General features: G+C 38.4%; 1 protein-coding gene across 1 annotated transcript in view; it reads left to right on the forward strand.

Annotated features, from left to right (window-relative positions):
- ENTPD7 (ectonucleoside triphosphate diphosphohydrolase 7) overlaps positions 1-11,990 on the forward strand; it is a 52,533-nt gene that overhangs the window by 16,970 nt on the left and 23,573 nt on the right. Inside the window, exons 4-7 of the mRNA XM_011977380.1 lie at positions 779-984; positions 1,243-1,393; positions 7,307-7,410; positions 10,182-10,238. Of these exons, the coding sequence (XP_011832770.1) occupies positions 779-984; positions 1,243-1,393; positions 7,307-7,410; positions 10,182-10,238 (518 nt within the window). The remainder of the gene's footprint in view (positions 1-778; positions 985-1,242; positions 1,394-7,306; positions 7,411-10,181; positions 10,239-11,990) is intronic.

Raw genomic sequence — 11,990 nt, forward strand, 5'->3', positions numbered from 1 at the left:
ATTGTAGAAAAGAATAATTATTGTTTTTATGAATTACATTTTTAGTTAATGAAATTCTAGCAATATAAATACAAAACAAAAAGCAAAAAAGCAAAACAAAAAAGCCCAATCAAAAATATCACCACCCAGGCCAGGCGCAGTGGCTCATGCCTGTAATCCCAGCACTTTGGGAGGCTAAGGCAGGAGAATCGGTTGAATTTGGGAGGCAGAGGTTGCAGTGAGCTGAGATCGTGCCAGTGTGCTCCAGCCTGGGTGGCAGAATAAGACTCTGTCTCAAAAAACCAAAAAACCAAAACAAAACAAAACAAAATCACCTCCCAGAAACACATTACATGAGAAATCGTTCCACAATATTCTGGATGCATCTCTACAGAAAGATAGAAAAGAAGTGATTAAGATTGTCTCAGTTATCTAGTGTGTGTAACAAGCTACCCCACAACTTAATGGCATATAACAAAAAAACAGTTATTTATTCAGGCCTGCAAGCTCTAATGCTTGAAAAAAGATTGCTACCTCAGCCAGTTTCAGAGCTGCCCCCACACATGGGGACATCTTTTAGTCATCTAATTTCAGTGGCCTCTAGGCAAGCGAACCAGCTATTGTCTCAGGCACATCAGTAAATCTGTCAATATTGCTTCACTCATTGGTTAGGACTGGTAGTCCCATGTGCTTGGCACACGTAGGCACTTAATGAAGATTCATGAACAAATGAAGTAAGTGAGGGTGCCTTTCATGGACCTGACTGCTTAGCACTGATTTCTCTTTTTGCCTGACTTAGGTATTTGGCTCGAGTAGGGGACCTTGAAGCTACTGACACTGAAGACCCAAATCTGAATTATGGACTTGTTGTCGACTGTGGCAGCAGTGGTTCCCGGATTTTTGTTTATTTCTGGCCAAGACATAATGGGAACCCCCATGACTTGCTGGACATTAAACAGATGAGAGACCGCAACAGCCAACCAGTGGTTAAAAAAATCAAGCCAGGTACTCATCACATCAGAATATATTTTGTCAATCTCTTTTAAGGCATGAAAGAGGAGAGAAAAGAAGGAGAAAGCAAGCTACCCTTTTCTTCTTGAGAGTCTGGGTAACGGGAGGGATGTCTCATTCATTGTCACCCCCTACCTCTCAAATAAATAAATGTTTAGGACCTTAAGGAGAACCTTATAGGGCGTCAGTTTCCTGAGTCTTATGTGAGCTGCTTTTTAAAGAAACTTTTTTGTTTGTTTGTTTTAACTTAAGGAATCTCTGCAATGGCAGACACTCCAGAACATGCCAGTGATTACCTTCGTCCTCTGCTGAGCTTTGCTGCTGCTCATGTGCCCGTGAAGAAGCACAAGGAGACCCCCCTTTACATCCTCTGCACAGCAGGCATGAGGCTTCTCCCTGAGAGGTGAGACGCAGGGTCCAGGAAACACAGGAAAACAGTGGCACGAGAGATGAAAGACCAGTTTCATGCACTGTCCTCTGTGGTTCCCTGGTCTATATCCCTAAACCCAATTATGACACAGTCATTCATTCCCAACTTCATGTCATTTGCTGCTTTGGGATCAATATCTATCTGGGATGACTATAGTGATTCTTAGTTTGGATTGAGGGTTGGGAGTAGTGGTGATGGTAATAGATTTGGATCATCAGGCACATAGAGAACATAATTACAGAATGAATTAGGAGGAGGGTCACCTGATGACCTTGATACCTAGGGACTAATCGGAGATCTCTGATAGGAACACTACCTTCTCTGTAACTCTGCCTAGAACCCTGGCGATCACTGGGGAGTCCCTCCTCTTGCTGCTACTGCAGAGCTCAGTCTCCATTGCCTTACGCCAGTTTTCTCAGCCCCAGCCAGTCATGTCATTTCCACTTGACCTTGGCAATTCAGCCTGACACCTTGCCACCTGATCCCTCTTCCTGCATTAGAGGTAGAGGAAGAGAAGTCTGTATTTAAGCCAGTCTCCTTCTTGTTTGTGATTTCTCTCCTTTGGTACCACCTTGATCTGTCCATACTTGTATAGGCCTGGGGTAAGAATGAGCTCCCTGAACTTTTTTTTAAAAAGATTTTTATTTTATTGTGGTAAGAACACTTAACATGAGATCTACCCTCTAACCAGATTTTTTTTTTTTTTTTTTTTTTTTTTGAGACAGGGTCTGCTTTGTTGCCCAGGCTGGAGGGCAGTGGTGTGATCACAGCTCACTGCAACCTCTGCCTCCCAGGCCCAAGTAATCCTCCCACCTCAGCCTCCTAAGTAACTGGGACTACAGGTGGGGACCATCACACCCAGCTAATTTTTGTGGAGCCAGGGTTTCACCATGTTGCCCAGGCTGGTTTAGAACTCCTGAGTTCAAGTGATTCGCTTGCCTCAGCCTCCCAGAGTGCTGGGATTACAAGCGTCAGCCACTATGCCCAGCCCAACACATTTTTAAGTATGCAATACATTATTGTTGACTATGTGTACAGTGTTGTACAGTGGATCTTCAGTGCTTATTCATCTTGCTTAACTGAAATTTTGTGCCTATTTATTTCCATTAGCATTGTCCTTAGTGTTCATCCACCTTGTCACATATTGCAGAATGCCCTTTTTTATTTAAAAAAGTCTAAATAGTATTCCACTATGTGTATATACCATGTTTTCATTACATATTCATCTGTCAGTGAACATTTAGGTTGTTTCCATGTCTTGGTTATTGTAAATAATGCTTCAGTAAATATGGGAGGGCTCATATCTCTTTGAGATCCTGATTTTAAATCTTTGGAGTAATTAGCCAGAAGTAGGATTGCTGGATCATATGACAGTTTAATTATTTATTTAGTTATTTACTTTTTGAGACAGGGTCTCACTCTGCTGCCCAACCTGGAGTGCAATGGCATGATCTCGGCTCACTGCAATTTCCACCTCCCAGGCTCAGGTGATTCTCCCACCTCAGCCTCCTGAGTATCTGGGACCACAGGCATGCGCCACCAGGCCTGGCTAATTTTTTGTATTTTTTTATAGAGATGGGGTCTTGCCATGTTGCCCTGAATGTTCTTGAAGTCCTGGGCTCAAGCAGTCTGCATGTCTCAGCCTCCCAAAGTGCTGAATTACAGGTGTGAGCCACCGTACCTGGCCTCTATGTTTAATTTTTTGAGGAACCTCTGTACTGTTTTGCAGAGTTGCTGCACCATTTTTGCATTCCCACCAACAGTATGCAGAGTTTCCAATTTCTCCACAGCCCTGCCAACACTTGTTGTCTTTTGTTTTTTGGATAACAGCCATCCTGTCAAGTGTGAGGTGATATGTCATCGGGGTTTTGATTTGCATTTCCCTGATTACTAGGGATGTTGAGCAACTTTTCATATTCCTGTTGGCCATTTCTGTGAATAGAGAAATGTCTACTCAAGTCTTTAGCCCATTTTTACATTGGGTTAATAGGGTTTTTGCTGTTGAGTTGTAGGAGTAACCCCTTACCAAACGTATAGTTTGCAAATATTTCATCCCATTCTGTAGCTTGCCTTTTTACTCTGTTGATTGTTTCCTTTCCTGTACAGAACTTTTTAGTTTGATATAGTCTTACTTGTTGATGTTTTGTTCCCTGTGCTTTTGCTGTCATATCAAAGAGACCATTGTCAACCTTAACTTTAGAATTCATCCTCCTGGAATGTTCATGGTCTCATAGACATCAGGTATTTCCTTATTAGCTTAAATATTTTCCCTTGGTCAATAGTAGTTTTTTTTTTGTTTTTTTGTTTTTTTTTTTACAACATTTACATTTTTTGGTTGGCTTTCTTTCCTTAAAACAGCAGCAAACAACAAAAACCTCAGCCATACATGTAGGGCTCCACGGCTTATGTCAGACATGCAGACAACATAACATATAGCAGCAATGCTTCTTTCAGTGGGCTTTTTTTCACAGTTACTGGTTTACTGACTGGTTTACTGTCGAGGAGCAGATTATTTATATAGCCATTTGTTAACATGAGAGGTTTTTTAGTTCCCTTATTGCCCCATACATTTCAGTCTTTAAAAATTTTTTTGTTTTGTTTTTACTTATTTGTAAAACCAAACTTTCAATATTGTAACTGCAACCTTACCTCCTTAAAGGAAATCTTAAAAATGAACAAAACAAAACAATACCACTTACAACCCTGCTACCCTATCAAAACTGTTTCATTTTGTTGTTTTCCTTCCTCTTTGTTCACATATATGTAATTTCCACAAAGTTGCAATCATACTGTGCATGCAATTAAGAATTTTTATGTGACATGGGTGATATTCATATTGTTCAAAAATTTTAGAAACCCTGGGAAGAATATACATACATGACACAAGAGCAGGTGCCACATTACAAAGTCTATGAAAGGCCAAGAAAAGGGGAGGGAGGCCAGAGAAAAAGCTGACTTGGAGGTTAAAAAGGCGGAATTGACCAGCTGAGCTGGGCAGAGGACCCCACCTGGTAGTTTGGCTGCCTTCAGTGTGTTTGGAGCAAAGGAGACTGTTGCCTCACCTCCTGGCACTGTTCAGTATTACCTCTGTCAGAGAAGTTTCCATCTAAATCAAACCCACTGTGTAGCTTCACCTTATTTGTCTGAGATGTTAGATGTCAATGTGGAAACTCTGAATATTAACATTTATTGTATCTTAAGAGTTTTTAAAGAAATTTGCTTTTTTTTTTGCTTTTTCTACTTGTTTTCTGGTCACCTCTCTAAATAATACATACATCTGTTCTGGGCTTATGAAATAATTGCTGCCTCTAAGTCCAAGCTAATTGTTGGCATAGATGTGACTATCAGCACAAAAATCTGTTTTGTATGATTAATGCTTTGCTAATTTATTAGCATTTGTAAGCAGATTCAAAATAGGGTTGAATCACTTAGACTATATTTTGAATTTATTAGCATTTGGTTTTATTTCTTTGCCAAAGGCCTGGACTAACAGAATTTTTTCTACCTCCCTTTTATTTTGCAGTTTAAAAAATCCCTTAAAAATTACAACATAATACAAGGTGGTGTTTAATAAAATAATAATTTTTGTTTTAGGAAATTTCACATGTGTATAAAAGTAAAGAGAACAGTGCAGTAAATCCCCATTTAGCCACCACCCAGCTTGAACAATTATCAACATTTTGCCATTTTAAAAGCATTTTAAATAAAGAAACTATATTGAATTTTAGAAAATGAAAGCTTTATCCTGTCACTTTGTATACATGAAGAATGATTTGGGTTTTTGTTTTTTTTTAGCGTAAATGGAATCACATTATACATACTGTTTTATAAAATGTATTGGACATCTTTTATCTTTTCATGTCTATACATGTAGATATAAGTAGACTTCATTTCTTTTAACATCTGTATAGCATTACATTACATGGCTGTGCCATAAGTTATTTAACCAATCCCTATGATATGGTATTTCCAGTTTTTCATTGTTATAAATAATTTTCATCATTATAAATAATGCAGTATTTCTCTTCTTTATTTTCTTGTCTGATGATTTCCTTGGAATTAATTTCTAAAAGTATGACAGCTGGATCAAAGGTTAAACACATTGAAACATTTTGAAACATGGTCCTGGATTGCCCTTTAGAAAGGTTGTACTAGTAATTTATTTATTTACTTATTGAAGATGGAGTCTTCCTCTATCGTATAGGCTACACTGCAGTGGCATGATCTCCGCTCCCTGCAACCTCCACCTCCCGATTCAAGCGATTCTCCTGCCTCAGCCTCCCGAGTGGGATTACATGTGTCTGTCACCATGCCTGGCTAATTTTTGTATTTTTGGTAGAGACGGGGTTTCACCATGTTGGCTGGACTGGTCTCAGACTTCTGACCTCAGGTGATCCACCTGCCTCAGCCTCCTGAAGTGCTGGGATTACAGGCATGAGCCACTGCACCTGGCCTGTACTAGTAATTTGCATAGCTAACGGCAACATATGTTGGTACCCATTCTTCCATATCATTGCCAAAACCAGCGAACCCTCTCTTTGAGGATTTTAGAAGCATATCCAGTAGGGACAGAAGAATACCCATTCTTGGTCCCCATTTGAAATTCGTATTGCAAGAATTTAATATGTATAACAATAAACTTTTTAAGAAACTATACTTGACATTATATTGGAAGATTATTACTTCAAATATAGATCTTCACTTTGAAGTGCTAACAACAGTCTTCATCAAGTAGTACTGACAACTGTCTGAGCCAGTAGAATATTTTTGTAATGAATAATTTTTTAATCCAAGATAATTTATCTTATTTTAACTAACATTTTCTCTAGATTCGTATTACTTCTAGCTTTGTTTCTTTGCTTTCCTTTGCTTGATAATACTGATTATATGCTTAAAATGTTAGAGGAGAGACAACCCTATAGATGGTAAGTTTCAAATGTTTTCCCCAAATTGGAAATGTTGTTATGTCCTCTGGATTTTGATCCTGATCTAGGGTTTTCAAATGGTAAGATTTTTACAATGAAAACAAAGTCAACCCTTGAAATAAGGAAAAGGAGATTAAAAAGTTAATTGTGGCTGGGTAAGGTGGCTCACGCTATAATCCCAGCACTTCGGGAGGCCGAGGCAGGTGAATCACCTGAGGTCAGGAGTTAGAGACCAGCCTGACCAACATGGTGAAACCCCATCTCTACTAAAAATACGAAATTCGCCAGGGGTGGTGGTGCACGCCTGTAACCCCAGCTATTTGGGAGGCTGAGGTAGGAGAATCACTTGAACCTGGGAGGCAGAGGTTGCAGTAAGCTGAGATCGCACCATTGCACTCCAGCCTGGGCAACAAGAGTGTAACTCCGTCTCAAAAAAAAGTTAATTGTTAGCTTATGTAAAGGATTATATTAAAACTTGTGGAACCAACAGTACCTCTTGTGTGGTAATGTGAAGGATTGTTTCTGTGTTGTGTAAGATTTGAGGATGAGATTGTGTTCCTTAATTTAACATCTTTGTTTTACAGGGTGAGGAATACTGTAATTACTTCAATTTTATAGGTTATGCAACTTGGCTGCAGTTTCCTGTGGCTTATTTGTACTCAGCCTGTGAGAGTCATAGAACCATAGTCTCATAGTCTCATCTTTTAACATTCTTTGAATAATAACATCGTATAAGGGGAAAGTATCACTGTTACCATGTTGCCTTTTAGGTAGGAGGATATACCTCGAGGCAGTTGAAACTTTTAAAATCAGGCGGTACCAAAAAGAAGCAGGGCTGGACAAGTAGATGAGGTAGGTGAACAGCGAGGTCATGACAAGGCTAAGTAGAAGGACAAGTTGAGGCAGTTTATGAGAGGAGAGTTTAGTGACTAACTTTGGGATTTTTTGTTCTTTCTTGCAGGAAGCAGTTGGCTATCTTGGCTGACCTAGTGAAAGATTTACCACTGGAGTTCGACTTCCTCTTTTCACAGTCTCAGGCAGAAGTGATCTCTGGGAAGCAGGAAGGTACTGGGCCTTAAGGGGTGCAGCTGGTTCACCTCTAAGCCAGCCACGGCACAGCCTCTCTAATGGGTGTTTAGAATTATTCTATATATCTGATTTTAATTTTTCTGCCAATAATTTTCTTGATTCTGCTACATAGTTGATTCAATTATTTGCATATTTTGCATTGGCATCTGTTTTAGAGTGCTCCTTCTGGAAGTCAAAAATGTGTATCTCTTTTTAACTTAGTCCTATGTTTATAAGAATGTATTAGTATTTAATGATTTCAACTGAATATTTGGTTAGCTAACTATACTTTTGAAAACATATATAGTTCTAGGAGTTGTATTGAGTTTGTCAAAGTCAAATGTAAAGTAAATTATTAAAGTAAGGAGAAACTTTAATTTCAAGGAATGATCAGAATGAGTTACTTTTGTTTTGTTATGCCTTCATTGCAATTACTATGCAGTATTGATAATTCCCTGGAATCTCACACTATTGGGTTTGTACTTTTAGAGTGAATATGTGTTCTCATGCAGCCAAATGTGGCCAGTTTGATGAATTATATTTCCATTTCTTATAAACGAGAAGGAGATCTTACATATCTTCTAGTTGCAGACATATACATGGGAAAAGATTTACCTTTTAAAATTTCAGTATTGCATTTTTCAGTTGTAAAATTTCTATTTCAATCTTCTTAATATTCTATTTCTTTTCTGTTTCTTTGCTGAGACCTTCTCTCTTTCCATTCATTGTAAGAATGCTCATATTTCTTGGTTATATGGTTGCTGTAATATCTTTGATAATTCCAATATATGTATCATCTCAGAGTTGGCATCTTTTGATTGTCTTTTCTCTTGTAAGTTGAGATTTTCCTGGTTCTTTGTATGCCAAGTATTTTTATATTCTATCCTAGATGTTTTGAATATTACATTATGAGACTCTGGGTCCTGTTTCAATCAAAGAGAACACTGGTGTTTTTTTTTGTTTTAGGAGGCAGTTGATCTGGAGTTCTGACCTGCTTTCTGTGGGCCGTGATTCTTTTTTTCTTTTTGAGACAGAGTTTCATTCTTGTTGCCAAGGCTGGAGTGCAATGGTGTGATCTCTGCTCACTGCAATCTCTGCCTCCCGGGTTCAAGCGATTCTCCTGCTTCACCCTCCCAAGTAGCTTGGATTACAGGCATGTGCCACCATGTCCAGCTAATTTTGTATTTTTAGTAGAGACAGGGTTTCACCATGTTGGTTAGGCTGGTCTCAAACTCCTGACCTCGTGATCCACCCACCTCAGCCTCCCAAAGTGCTAGGATAACAGGTGTGAGCCACTGTGGCTAGCCTGTGAGTTCATTTTTCTTTTCTTTTCCTTTTTTTTTCTTTCTTTTTTTTTTTTTTTGAGACAGAGTCTTGCTCTGTCATCTAGGCTGGAGTGCAGTGGCATGGTCCAGCTCACTGCAACCTCTGCCTCCCTGGTTCAAGTGATTCTCTTGCCTCAGTCTCCCGAGTAGCTGGGACTAGAGGCATGTGCGACCACGCCCAGCTAATTTTTTGTATTTTTAGTAGAGATGGAGTTTCATCGTGTTAGCCAGGATGGTCTCGATCTCCTGACCTCATGACCCACCCGCCTCAGCCTCCCAAACTGCTGGAATTACAGGCGTGAGCCACCGCGCCCTGCCTGTTAGTTCATTTTTCAAAGCTTTGGCCACTGCTATTTGGATTTGTCTCATGTCTCAGCTAGTGGCTAATCTGGAACCTGGGCGGTGGCCTAGCCTGTAGTTCAGTTCTCAGAGCTGTTTGTGTATTGTTTAGGGTCAGATCCATGTGTTTGTAGCTTGGAGGTGAGCCCAGGGGTTCATACACAACTTTGCTCCCTACTATCTGTGATCCCCCTGACACTTGCTGGTTCCTTGGAGCTCCCTTTCATGGTCAGAATACCAGGGCTTTAATTTGCCCACTCTCTGCCATGCACTTCTCATGATTGCATCTGCATCCAGGGCCAAGTAGTGGGAGGACAGAGGGACACAAAATAAACAATAGGATTTGCCTCACACTCTTGAAGTACAGTTTCTCTGGTCAGAGAAAAGAATTCAAAGCCCTCAGTTTTAGGTACCTGCTCAACTTCTACCTCTGTTGCTTGAGGTTAGAGAGAACAAAATAAGAAAGAAAGAAAAAAAAAAGCAGGAGATTTCCCCTATTTTCTCTGAGCTTTTGGCATTCCTTTTTCTGTTCTTTGGACCAAAAATGAGTTGAAGTTCCTCTGTTTACACCTGGTGTTTACTTTCATGTTTCAAGGTGCTCTTGAGTCTAGATGAGGTAATATCTGAGGGGGAAAAAATGGGACACTCACTACTGGCTTGGTAGTAGTTTAAACCCTAGTCTCTTTCCCGGTGTCCTCATTATCATTTACTTTCAGAGTTTCCAGAAAGCTACTCCATGCATTCTATCTAGAGTTTATATTTGTATTCAGTGGGGAGACAAGATTGCCCAGAACTCGAACTCCAAGATTTACACTTTTTTTCTTTTTTTTCAATATCTTCATGACATTCAGACAATTTATATTTCTTAAACATTTGTTACACAATTAATTTCTATTCATTGAGGAAATTTAGAAGATGCAAATAATTTTAAAAGGAAAAAGAAATCACAAGATGAAAGATTCGAAATTCCTACATTGAGAGTATGTAATAAAATACCGTGATTACTTTTTCCAAGAAAAAGAGGAAAGAGAAGCCCTAAGGGAGAGGTGTATACATGGCATAGCAGTAGAGAATTAAGTGAGGGCTTTTATATTTCTTACTTAGGGGTTTATGCATGGATTGGAATCAACTTTGTTTTGGGAAGATTCGACCATGAGGATGGTGAGTAATATGTCTTTTTATGACAATTTACCTAAGGGCTGAAGGTTTAAGTTATAACCCATCAGTAGCATGTAAATGCAATTTTTGAGTTGTTTTTCTTTTTTCAAGCATAAAATGCTTCACTTTCCAGTCCTAATTTGCTTTCTTTTATTTCTTTTTAACTTTTTAATATGGAAAGTTTCAAACATTCACAAAAGTAGAATAATAAAATGAACCTCCATGGACCCATTACCCAGACTCAATATTTACTAATGTTTTGCCATTTCTCCCCCATCTCCCCCCATGTATCAAAGATTTTTTTTTCTCATTGGATGTTTTAAAAAGCAAACCTCAGACATGTAATTTTTATTTTCATGTATGTCAGTGTGTATCTACAACAGATAACGAGTTTCAAAATGAACAAAAAATATATCCATAATGCCATTTTTAAACTTAACAGAATTAACAATTTCTAATATCATACAATACCCATCTAATACCCTACCTAGGTAAAGATTTTCCTGATTTTCTCAAGAATGTTTATTTGTAGTGGGCTTGTTCAAATCAGAATCTGAACAAGGGTCATGCATTGCATCTGGTTAATATGTCTCTTTAGTCTCTTTTAATGTATAATGCTTGATCTTACCACCTCACTCCCCTGCCTTTAAAACCAAGAAAAAATTGGATCCTCTGGTAGAAAGAATTTGCCACATGCTGGATTTGATTGACTGCATCTTTGTGGGGTTAACATGTTTTCTTTAACATGTTTCTTATCCCCTCACATTGTCCTTTAAACTGGAGGTCAGATATAGATGTTTGATTAGACTCAGATTCAATTCCATCTGCAAGACTGAATCATAGAAGATCCTGTGTATTTCCCACTACTCACATCAGGAGTTTTGTAATGTCTGGTTGACTTACTTTTTGTCATGCTCAGACTGATCAGGTACTGAGGGTTCAAGTATTATCAGCCTGATCTAATTTAGTATTAAAATTCCTTATCTGCCTTTCATGGAATGGTTGTAATAGCCGATTGTGATCATTGCTTAGATATGTTTTTCATTAGAGATTGCAAAATGGTGATATTTCTAATTCTGTCATTCCTTCTGCATTTAACAGCTAGAATTTTTATGTAATGAACTTTGCTTGATCAACTCTTTGGTTACCCTGACATATAGTTCTTATGGGAAAGAATAAATTCTTGATTCTTTTTATTTATCACATTTCTGAATAATGAGTTGGTGTCTAGCAACTTCCAAAGGTAACCAGTGAAAAAAAAGTTTTTATTATTATTATGAACTCATGGATTTTAATATATTAGATGCATTAGAGTCCATCACATTATCACTATTTTTAGGAGCATCTTTAGGTTGGCTCCTGTGTCCTTTTAATATGACCCCAATACTCTTTTATATTCCCCTTGCTATCTGGTACAGCAATGTATTCCAGGGTCATCTAGTATACTTTCTACCCTAGACCTGGCATTGGCCTGTTTTTAAAAGAGCCCTGGTTTCTTTTAGTAAAAGATGGTATTTAGAGATTATTGGTCCAGATACCACAGGTGGTGATTACTCCTGGGATATCATTGCTTCTAGGCCTTTTCAGTGAACAGAGCTAGGAAATACATATTTTTTAGAAACAGAACAATAAATCATGAGTTCATAGTCATATTTCTGACTTGTATTTAAGATTATAGGGTGTTATTAATTATCTGATTTTTATACCTATATCCTTTTTGTTCTGTTATGCTGAATCTTTGCTCCTAAAGATATT

Source organism: Mandrillus leucophaeus, unplaced genomic scaffold (assembly GCF_000951045.1).
Source record: "Mandrillus leucophaeus isolate KB7577 unplaced genomic scaffold, Mleu.le_1.0 Scaffold18, whole genome shotgun sequence".
Taxonomy (NCBI): Eukaryota; Metazoa; Chordata; class Mammalia; order Primates; family Cercopithecidae; genus Mandrillus; species Mandrillus leucophaeus.